Below are 12500 nucleotides of genomic sequence, written 5' to 3' on the forward strand. Positions count from 1 at the left end.
AAATCAATAGGGATCATCTTCTCCTGGAGATGTACCAGTGTACCAAGTTTGATGTCTGTCAAGCAAAGGGTTCTCAAGATATTGAACGGACAGTATATTTCTATGTCCAGTTTGACCCTTGACCTGTGACCATGTGACCTCAAAATCAATAGGGGTCATCTTCTCCTGAATATACACCACTGTACAAAGTTTGATGTCTGTAAAGCAAAGGGTTCTCAAGATATTGAGCGGACAGTATATTCCTATGCCCAGTTTGACCCTTGACCTTTAAACATGTGACCTCAAAATCAATAGGGGTCATCTTCTCCTAAAGACGTACCAGTGTACCAAGTTTGATGTCTGTCAAGCAAAGGGTTCTCAAGATATTGAACGGACAGTATATTCCTATGTCCAGTTTGAACCTTGACCTTTGACCATGTGACCTCAAAATCAATAGGGGTCATCTTCTTCTGAAGATGTACTGGTATACCAAATTTTATGTCTGTCAAGCAAAGGGTTCTCTAGACATTGAATGGTCAGTATATTCCTATGTCCAGTTTGACCCTTGACCTTTGACCATATGACCTCAAAATCAATAGGGGTAATCTACTCCTTAGGATGTACCAGTGTGCTAAGTTTGATGTTTTTCAAGCAAAGGATTCTTAAGATATTGAGCGGACATTATATTCCTATGTCCAGAGTAGATTGACCCTTGACCTTTTGACCTGAAAAACAATAGGGGTCCTCTTCTACTCATAACCAACCCACATATGAAATATCATTATCATCAAGTGAATGGTTCTCAAAATATTGAGCGGACAACATGTGGTCTACCGACCGGTCTGGTTCTCAAGATATTGAGCGGACAACATGTGGTCTACCGACAGACCGACAGGTGCAAACCAATATGCCCTTCTTCCTTGAAGGGGGCATAATAAGAAGGCTCTCACTTGAAAACTGTGGGAGGAGTAGGGTGGACAAATTATGTACCCTCCATATAATAATTATTTCCAAATAAAGGGACAAAACTCCTGGAAAAAAGGTCGAAATGGATCAAAATTGCAGTATGATCCAGAGTGACCCACAAAGAAGCTACACAGCAAGTTTCAGCATGATATGTGAAAGGGAAATGAAATTATAAAGAGAAAACCCCGAACGGACGGACGTACAGGCATCGCTGTACCATATCTAAAGACGGACGTATAAAAACTCAGTTTAATGATTTTTTTTCTTTTAACTAATTGTGATGTTGAGTTAATTCCTCAACATTATGGATTATCTAAATATGTAGTCCTTGTCCATGACCCCCCCCCCCCCCCCCCCCCATCAAAGTGAAGTGATACAAGTGAAAGTAACATACAAATCACTTAATACATATCACTTGGTCAATATATGTTCCTTTCATTACACTAAAGTTTGTGTAGGCTTTATGGTGGTGCTTACCCCTTTGGGTTGTCCCATCGTGAGGCAATTTTCGTGTTTTCTGGAATTCTGAAACAGATACAATGTAATTGTCATTTTGGATTCCGCATTGACACCTAAAATCTGAATCTATAGGAGACTGTAGCCAATAAACTGGAGGGAACTGTTACACACACATATATGTGACATCTATGTTACGGGCATTAACACGACTCTTTGACAGACAGCCCCTTAAAAATAGTGTTACAACGATAAAAGATCCTTATCAAGCTGATATAGAGCAGAGTGTTTTGACAGGTGCAAGGTCTGACAACCAAACACCTCTATTCATGACCTGACACTATGAAATATAGGTCATATACAAAGATCATTGCTGTTATTTACGTCTGTCCTATTCAAATAAGATTAATCATTTTTAGCATTTAATCAGTCTATAAATGGCGAATCCAGAAAATTTTCAAAAGTGGAGGTACAACCTAAATCAAGTGTCCTATACATTTAAAAGGAGGAGGGTGTGTGTGTTGCAAAGGGGTATAGAAAAACATTGTCAGAGTCATAATGTCACTAGGAAAACACTGTCAGTATGATGTCACTAGGAAAACATTGTCAGTTAGATGTCATTAAGAAAACATTGTCAGTACGATGTCACTATGAAAACACTGTCAGTATGATGTCACTTAAACATTGTCAGTATGAGGAAAACATTGTCAGTATGATGTCACTAGAAAAACATTGTCAGTATGATGTCACTAAGAAAACACTGTCAGTATGATGTCACTAAGAAAACATTGTCAGTATGATGTCACTTAGAAAACATTGTCAGTATGATGTCACTAAGAAAACATTGTCAGTATGATGTCACTAGGAAAACATTGTCAGTAAGATGTCACTAGGAAAACATTGTCAGTATGATGTCACTAGGAAAACATTGTCAGTATGATGTCACTAAAACATTGTCAGTATGATGTCACTAAGAAAACATTGTCAGTACGATGTCAATAGGAAAATACTGTCAGTATGATGTCACTAGGAAAACATTGTCAGTATGATGTCACTAAAACATTGTCAGTATGATGTCACTAAGAAAACATTGTCAGTACGATGTCAATAGGAAAACACTGTCAGTATGATGTCACTAGGAAAACATTGTCAGTACGATGTCTAGGAAAACATTGTCAGTATGATGCCACTAGGAAAACATTGTCAGTGCAATGTATAGGAAAACATTGTCAGTATGAAGTCACTAAAACACTGTCACTATGATATCACTAGGAAAATATTGTCGGTATAATGTCATTAAGAAACATTGTCAGTATGATTTCACTAGGAAAACATTGTCAGTATGATGTCACTTTTAAAGAGGTACACACCTGATATTTGGAGTAATGTCAATATTTAAGGAAGTGTACATGTATTTTTTTTTTATTTCTACATTGAAGAATTAGGAAATTAAAAAGAAAAACTGGGGTCTCAATGTTTGTTATTGAGCTACAGTGTTCTAAACATGACCCTTTTGCACTTAAAATTAATTATTCAATTAAACTTGATTTGTCTGTTGGTGTCAACACAACATAAGCAACACAAATCAATTATTACATAAAATAGATACATGATCATGTCTTCTTACATTACAGATTAAAAAAAAATGTTTAATACTGGTAATGGAAATAAATTATGACCTTTTTGCACTTGATATACGAAAAAATTCATGATATCAAATTTGAGAGTTTAAAAGGACATATCAGGAGTAATGTCAACTTCTAAAATTTCACATAATTTTCAAGGTCTTGTATCAAAATTTAAAATGGAACTAAAACAAGAGATGTTTGTAAAACACATATGCTCCCCCCCCCCCCCCCCCCCCCCCCCCCCCCCCCCCGGTACAAAATTGAAAAGGTTTTACACACACATTATTTAATTGATAGTAGTATCATCAATTAAAATATTGAGCAGACAATATCTTCCAATGTCAAGAGTGAATTGACAATGTGACCTAAAAATCAATAGGGGTCATCTACTCCTTATGCTGTACCAGTGTACCAAGTTTGGTGTCAATCAAACAAATAATTTCTCAAATAAAGGAGACAATATATTACTATGTCAAGTTTAACCCTTGACTTTTGACCATGTGACCTCAAAATCAATAGGGTAATCTTCTCCTGAAGATGTACCAGTGTACTAAGTTTGATGTCTGTCAAGCAAAGGGTTCTCAAGATATTGAATGGACAGTATATTCCTATTTCCAGTTTGACCCTTGACCATCTGCCCTCAAATCAATTGGGATCATCTTCTCCTGACGATGTACCAGTATATCAAGTTTGATGTCTGTCAAGCAAAGGGTTCTCAAGATATTGAACGGATAGTATATTCCTATGCCCAGTTTGACCCTTGACCTTTGATCACATGACCTCATAATCAATAGGGGTCATCTTCTCCCGAACATGTACCAAGTTTGATGTCTGTCAAGCAAGCGTTCTCAAGATATTGAGTGGACATTATATTTCTATGTCCAGTTTGACCCTTGATCATGTGACCTTACAATCAATAGGGGCATCTTTCTCATGAAGATGTACCAAGTTTGATGTCTGTCAAGCAAACGATTCTCTAGACATTGAGCGGACAATATATTCCTATGTCCAGAGTAGATTGACTCTTGACCTTTTGACCTGAAAAACAATAAGGGTCCTTTTCTACTCATAACCAACCCATATATGTATATCATTACGATCAAGTGAATGGTTCTCAAGATATTGAGCGGACAACATGTGGTCTACCGACCGACTGATATACCAACTGACAGGTGCAAAGCAATATGCCCCTTTTCTCTGAAGGGGGGCATAAAAAATGGGGGTTGGAGACCAAAGTTTTTAAACAGTCTTCAAGAAGACCATCTCCCCGATTTTACTGAGGGAGATCCGAGGGTCGATCGACCACAGATGAAGAATAACAAGTTACTTTCAAGAAGCCCTTCCCCCGACTATACTGTGGGGATCTGTGGGAGATCGACTCTAGGAAGAGGAGATGGACCCATCCACCACCTTCTGGAGGACTTAACCATCCCCGGATCTTCAAGAAGACCCGTCCCCATTTCCAGGGGATCCGAGGGTCGACCATCATCGTCACCTCACCGCAAAATTTGAATTGACACAATTTTTTTCAACTGGAATGGTTCAGTAATAGATGTGTAATATGTTTGCACCAATGACCAATGGGATCAGTATTGAACTAGTGAATACTTAGTTGTAGCATCCTGCACAGTTGTGCTCAAAAGTTCAGGAGCTAACTTCCTTAAATTACAAAGCATAAAATTGTTACATAATAATGGAAAGTATTTGAAAACTGATAGAATACTTTTTTCAAAATTTGATTAAATTGCTTGCAAGTTTTTTTTTTTGGGGGGGGGGGGGGGGAGGGGGGGCTATTTTTAATTTACATCTAAATTAATTTTGGCTAGTATATTTGACAGATCTTCAAGACTTACTTAACAATGTCTCCCTCCAGACCCACAATTCTCTTGATGAGGTATTTGTCATGATGTCGCGGTGATCTGTAAAGTAAACAAAGCTGATATACCTACAGTTTAGATCTTCAAAAACGTTTCTTACTTTACCATTGCATGATGTTCTAATAATCAGCATGTTAACAGTGAGTATGTCACATGTATATCACAGGTGAATTTTAAAAACTGTAACAGTTATCTCTCTTATCAAAGCGAGTGACTGCATCTTGTGATAAAATCACAGGCGTCTAAAGTTTTATCAATTAAATCCAAATAAAAACCCGGAAAGTCTGAAGTTTTATCAATTAAACCCCCCAAATTTTTTTAATTTTATCAAAAGACGGATTTTTTTGGGATTGAATATTATTTTTCCGGATTTTTATTTTTAAAATTGATACTCCTAAGTCCTGTGATAAAATATAAATAGTATTGTTTGCAGCAAATTATAGCAGTATTTTAATGAAATGATTGCAACAATAGCACTATAATGAAATATAAACAGGACTGTTTACAGCAAATTATAGCAGTATTTAATGAAATATATATGTGGAATTTCTGCTTCAAACTGCTCTATATTCACAGATATCAATTTAGATTTATAAGCATGCATTTATTTGAACTTTTCAAGTATGATGATGTTTACAGTTTAGATGCAGTTTTCATGTTTCAAACAAATTTCAAAATATATACTTGTACTCACATAATCTCAATTATAATGATCTCTGTTTCTGCTTGTTTTTATTATATTGTATTACTAAAAATAAGCAATATCAGAGAACATTATCTTACCCCTCCTCATAACCACACTCCATATCAACCCTTGACCGACATCAACCCAAGGGCTGATACTCAATGGGGCGTGGGTGGGTGGGGTTGTCCCCTCGGGTTGAGACAATGTGTGATATGGATAAGGTCCAGTTTTATCATGCATGCAGTAGTAACAAAAATGAAAACAAAGATAAAGCGGTATTAATCACAGGTTTTTTTTAGGGTCTGTATAGGGCCTAAATTCAGCCCCATTCCCAATGCTGAAAAGCAGGTGTTTTTCCCAAAATGATGCCTAAAAATTCCAAATGATGGATGCTTTGATGAGAATATGCCATGAGGGGCCATCAACCTTGATGCCACTCTGTTACAAAACATTTTTGACAGTTTTTTCTCTGCCAAAGACCGGAATTTAAAGCTTAATTGTCTAAGGCACATTGATAATAAAATATCAAATGGTTAACTTTTTGCTTGTTTTTCTTATTCATTTATATGAAACAAATTTCCCAATTTCAATCAAATATCGTTATTTTCCCCAAAGCTGAAGGCCCTAGCTGGCCCCTGGATTCAAAGGGTAAAATCATTAAGAAGATTTTTTGCATTGAAACATATGAAAACTACATGTTCAATGAAATATGCTAAAATATCAGAATTATAAGACTGAAGCAGAAATTCTGCAAGAAGTTAACCACAGATTTATCAGAGCCATGTGTTATGGATCAGTGAAATCTGGGCATGATGCAAGTACTGTGATGTCAATTGTATCGCTTGTGCAAAAAGCCTATATCTATTGTAATAAATCCATCAAAAGACACCATCAATAACTATCACATACCACAATGGAACAGAAAAATATTTCTGGTATACTGCTATTTACCAGCATTTTGTGCTGTCACTGAAATTTTCTATTCCATTTTTCCGTATAAGAAATGAAATATATCTATATTCACTTTGATCCCCTCACACCAACACAACAGTTATGTTCCGTTTATTTGCAGGCTTTTATGTACTCAGTATGGGAGAGGGGAGTATAAACACACACCTAATCAAATGTACAAAATGATGCACATGCATTAATTGTGATAGAGTTGTCATGTGTTGCAATATATTGCACTTTTACCACTTTTACTATAATATAAGAAGCTCTCTTCATAATGTGTCTAAAAAGATTATCGTCATTCGATATCACTTTGTAAAGAATTGGAATTTCGTTGTAATATAATGTGAATTTCTTATAGGTGCAGATAGTTTTGCCCAAAATCATTGAAAATCAATATATTAAAGTGAACATTTTATTATCAATTCAGTGTATTTAACAACGGGCTTGCTACACAAAAGGCTCCTGTTCTGTCGACAAAATGTGTGCAACAAGCTATGTATACAGCTATGTGCACAATTTTAAACCAGATGTTTAAGTGCCAAAAAGTAAACAAGAATTCTACAAAAATCAATCATTTAAAGCATCTTGAAGCCATCTAACAGTTTTGCACTTTCATTTTTAAAGTGAGCACACCAGGAAAAAATACAATGTGTATTGATTGAAAATTGGTGTAATTTCAAAATCTGCTGACACACGTGCAAGTAAATCCTGTCATTTCAATGAAAGATGTACATAAAACTAAACTAATCAATGATCTAAAGGATAAAAATATGAAAGTATATCTGATAAAACAATTAACAAAGAGTACAAAGATATCTTGGTAATAATAGCCATCATCCGAAACAAATTAAAATGCAAATGTTTTTCATCATTATAGATAAGGTAGATGGCATTTTGCAAAAACTGTGAAACTAGAGCAAACCAAATTGATAAAAATTATCAGATAATGAAAATTGCCATAGCAAACCTTTTTGACACAGAAAGAAATAACAAAGACATTAGCATTGTTTTATCAGATGAAAATTCACTGCAATCTCTTGATAATTAAGCTATAAATATCAGATTTATCTAACACACAATCACAATTATGTCACGCCAACCATGATGTGAATCATCCACATTGTACTACAAGTCTGTATTGAATTAGTTCAGTTTGATTCTATAATGCAGTCAGACACAAATAAGGCATCAGTGATGTATACAAATTCCAAACAGAGCACCAGGTGGCATAGTAGACAAACTAAAACCAAATACTAGTATGACATCAAGTGGCAGAGTAAACAGAAATAGTCAAACCAAACAAGTGGCAGAGTAAACAGAAATAGTCAAACCAAACAAGTGGCAGAGTAAACAGAAATAGTCAAACCAAACAAGTGGCAGAGTAAACAGAAATAGTCAAACCAAACAAGGCAACAGGTGGCTGCATTAGTACACACAAGAGATTAAAATCAAACATGCATACAATGGCATATAATAGACAGACATATTAAGACGGGGCATCAGAAGGCATAGGTTCACCGATGTACTAAAATATGACATCCAGTGGCGTAGTTACAGACACACGAGACCGCAAAAACCGAGGTCCCATGTCACAACAGGTGTGGCACGATAAAGATCCCTCCCTGCTTAAGCGCCGAGCAAAGGCCTAAATTTTGCAGCCCTTCACCGGCAGTGGTGACGTCTCCATATGAGTGAAAAATTCTCAAGAGGGACGTTAAACAATATTTAATCAAACAATCAATCATTAAATCCTAAAATCTAAGATACTAATCCATCCTCTGGGTCCTATTCCAAATTCAATGTTTTTATGTTGTACATGCCACTGAATCCTTTAAAGAGGTATCTGGATTCTATCCAGATTAGTTTCCAGCACATCACCTGTGACTCTTAGTTCTGGAGTTTTACACATGGAGAACCCACACTCAGTTTAATGAAAATGGTACAGGGGTGAATTACAGCCACTCAATATGTCAGTCCATCATTCCAAGGATCTCAAGCACTACCATTATGAGCCACACTACAGCATGGAGAGATTTGGTTTACTGGGAAGGAGGTATTTCATTTTCTTAAATTCTTGAAAGCAGTTGATTACATACAAGGGACAATTAAGGACAAAAATTGATACCAAAAAAAACATTAAAAAATAAATAAATACATCGGCTTATACCTGTATTTTTTAAAGCTTAATAGCTTGGTTGCAATAAGCACAAATATAAATTTTCTCCCAAAAATAGGGACTTGTAGTAAATTCTATGATGTTCAACAGTTGAAATATTTTATCTCTACCTATATTATTATAAATATATATCACTCTGAACAAAATTTTCCCACTGTTTTGGACCTAATTGAGAAATCATGGAAATAAATTGCATTCCATCTGGTAAACTGTATTCATTTTACTAATAAAAACGTAAATTCAGTTATCATTTTTTTAAAAAGTTTGTTGCATAGCAAGTGTTTTTAAGGTCCCTCTTTATGAAGTATGTCAATATTAATTTTAATAATCACAACTTTGTTACATAATGTTTAGAAGCATCACCAATACAGGGAGCTCTGATCACATTTAAAGACAGCAACAAAAGAAGTTCTGCCCTAATTACTTAATTAATGGGTTAATGGAAAACTTATTTATCAAGATTTTGTATACTTTTGTGTCTGAAAGAATCAGTATCATTTATGATAGTCAATAATCTGTAGGAATCATCCCTGTTCAGGGTAAAACTTTCTGTATCAGAAGAATCTGCCGATTTTCATCATAATTTCCTGGTATCTGAAGTTTTCCTACCCCCTGGAGGCAGGGACCCTCTTTCGAGGGGAGAGGGTCTCTGTTCTCTCCCTGAATCAATAAAAGCATCCCCCCTCTGACTGGATCAATAAGGCTCGTGGAGTATAGTGAGCTGCACAGATGGGATATTACGTGCACTCATTGTTTTAACTTCTAGTGCAGGTCTGAGATAACTGAGTGCCGTTAAATTGATTCCTATGAACATTATCTCTGCTAGCAACACGAGAATTCCTCATAACAAAACCACAATGTTTCCTCAATTCATATTTACAGATGCATTGGGTTTCGATGCTCTTTGAATTAGTGATTAAATGCAGGTGTTTGAAGACCCTTTCAGAGGACTTGAAAGATACACCACGGAAATAAGGATAGTACATCCTTAAATTCCTAGTACAGGTAAAATCTTTAAAATGAAATATCTTTTGAATTTCACGTTTTTAATGTTGCATAATTTTAATAACTTTTTATAAAGAATGTATGTACATGCTTTGATTTTGTTTCAATGAAATAAATGTAGATAAAGATTGAAAAAAAAGTTTGGTGTAATAGCTTAACAAACACACTAGAGAAATGAGTTTTGGTAATACGTACAGTACATGAATTCAGCGTGAATTGCAGTCGTGTTGAATATTACTAAAAATCTAACTTGCAGTGTTCATTCAATTATTGTGCACTTCAATTAAATCATTGATTTCTTCATACTATAAATTTTTAATTTTTATTCAATATTTCATAATTATAAAAACAGTAAACTTTGACACAACACCAAAAGGTAAACAGTACTATGTTTCACAGTGACATTAATACACTAATGTGCCTGATATTTTCCCCCCTCACTAAACTCCTATCACGATTATGGTTCCTTACAACAATTTGTAAATTATGAACATCTGTGTTTTTTTTTCAGAGGAAATGTTTTATTTTCATGAAGATATTGATTCTGCTATTCATTAACACAAGTGTGAAATCGAATAGTACAAAGTAACAGATTTTGACCTGAATTCAGTGTGGGAAAAAACAGGTTTTAGAAATTACATGGTATTCAATTTCCATATTTCTGATCTATTGAAGTCTTATTTATAAAAGCCAGGCCCTATGCAGTTTCAGTATAAAACACCCTAACAATTTAAAAATTTAAAATATATTTCTGAATGTAAAAGAATAAAAAGAATCCAGAATAAACAATAATGTGAAACATTAGCTTAATTCAAATGATAAATGGAGTTGATTGAGTTTTTAGCTTAATGTTCACCGTGTTTGAAAACTTTTTGAATTTAAATGAATATCATATGGCAAGAGAAACGAACGTACAATATCCAATGGAACATTTCTTTTTTAAAACTCTGCTGCAGCATCTGCTATGCATATTACTTTAATGGAGAACATGGCTGCATGCTCTTGATGCGGATGAGAAATATTTAGAAGTGTCCCCAGGAGTTCACTATAGATAGCTATAAGTGTAAACATACTTCTCACTAAAATCACAGAAACAAACTATTTGATTGCAAAGCCTTTCTAGTCTGTAGGACTGTGGACCTATAAAGATAATCTTTTTTTATATATATATAAACAATTCTGACAATAAAATATCTGTGGAAAGAACTTGTTTTTCTGATGTGAGATAAAGTATATCTGTCTGGTATTACGGCATTTAAAAAAATATCTTCATATATCCATATTTCAAGATATAATCTGCAATTACTGTAAATTTCAAAGGACTATATCTTTTTTTCATTGGGGAATGAAGCAATTTGAAGCTGGTCATGTGAGATGTGTGTATTGAACAAAACATTGGTATAAAACCAGGTCAGGCTGAATCAAACTCAACAAAAATTGTCCTTCAAATTCATATCAAATACTAACGCTCACAGAAATATCGATATCAAGTATTGTCAAATCAATACAAAAAATAATCAATCGGAAAAATATTAGCTTTTGTAATCAGAGCTCTAATTGGTGTAATTAATTCTCAATATGGCACAGGTTTGCCCCACTAGTACTAAGAGAAAGTCAACACTCTTCAGGCTAGACCATAACAGGTCGGCCGGCTTCTATTCATTGGTTACGGCAGCATATTGTATGCCTTAAAAATCCCAGAAAAAACAGACACACTTGGCCTTTGTAAAACTTTAGGATGATTTTAACTTCAAAGTTAATATCACAACATCCTGATGTCGTTATGACATAATGACGTCCATTAATTCCCGTTGATCTGCATGCCATCCAATAGTTATGAACAATATAAAGTAGAGATGAGGTCTATTGCATCTAAAACGGCCAGATGAAATATAATTGAACCCAAGATAAAAGACAAGATGCGTAATAGACAGTAAATACAAACATCGTAATCAACAGATTTTTTTTTTTCCAGATCTGTATTTGAGATTGCTTTCAAAATTATATGAAATCCAAATATAGCTGGAATACCTTTTTCAATCGGCCCGCTTGTTTACTCAGCTTGCAATCAGAACAAGTTTGTCAATATCAATGGGATGATTAACAACCAAAGAAATAAACTTTACAAACACCAAATTACGAGCCCTGGGGTTTGTCCATAATTAAACTGTCCACAGTCCCAATTATTTAGTCAGTCTCTTTACGAGGGATTCCAGAATATGGATTTCATGTTAATATACAAAGTCTGACTAGGAGCATTTGGACAAAGAAATTAATTGGAGGGTTTGACCACTAGCTCTTGGCTATACTCAGTGTTGTTGGTTAGAGGATTTCCTTTACCAGATAAATTGATTTTCACAGTGGTAATTACAACTTCAAAAGACTTGTTCATTTGCATCATTTCAGGAATTGTCTGAAAATTGGCATGAAAAGAAAATAAATACCATAGGAAACTGCATGCAATGTACACCAACAGAATGCTCCTCTCAGTTTCTCTGATAATGACAGGCCACAATGAATCTAGATATTAATATGTAAATTAATTCAAGACACTCAAAAATTATCAGAGATCAATAGCAACTGTAAAGACAAAAAGGCCAACCAAAATAAAAAATAAATAAATCAAGAACATAAAATGATGATTTATTTTCAGCCCCATGCATCTAGAATACCTCTGTGATTATTATAGATTCAATTTGGACTCCTAAGATAATCTATTTTAAAGGATATTTAATTTCAGCATGATCAATGTAATTTTCTAGAATACCTGCATT

At 34.7% G+C, this 12500-nt stretch overlaps 2 protein-coding genes across 3 annotated transcripts in view; one reads left to right on the top strand and one right to left on the bottom strand.

Annotated features, from left to right (window-relative positions):
- LOC125654689 (mitochondrial inner membrane protease subunit 2-like) overlaps positions 1-12500 on the bottom strand; it is a 39408-nt gene that overhangs the window by 6754 nt on the left and 20154 nt on the right. For both annotated transcript variants that reach the window (XM_048884712.2, XM_056144678.1), the window contains exons 5-6: positions 4883-4948; positions 1423-1470 (exon numbers count right to left, since the gene is read on the bottom strand). In XM_048884712.2, the coding sequence (XP_048740669.1) occupies positions 1423-1470; positions 4883-4948 (114 nt within the window). The remainder of the gene's footprint in view (positions 1-1422; positions 1471-4882; positions 4949-12500) is intronic.
- Positions 8467-12500, top strand: part of LOC125654681 (leucine-rich repeat neuronal protein 3-like) — a 12001-nt gene continuing 7967 nt past the window's right edge. Inside the window, exons 1-2 of the mRNA XM_048884702.2 lie at positions 8467-8598; positions 9604-9726. The gene's annotated coding sequence lies outside the window, so the exon portion shown is untranslated. The remainder of the gene's footprint in view (positions 8599-9603; positions 9727-12500) is intronic.

Source organism: Ostrea edulis, chromosome 7, assembly GCF_947568905.1.
Source record: "Ostrea edulis chromosome 7, xbOstEdul1.1, whole genome shotgun sequence".
Taxonomy (NCBI): Eukaryota; Metazoa; Mollusca; class Bivalvia; order Ostreida; family Ostreidae; genus Ostrea; species Ostrea edulis.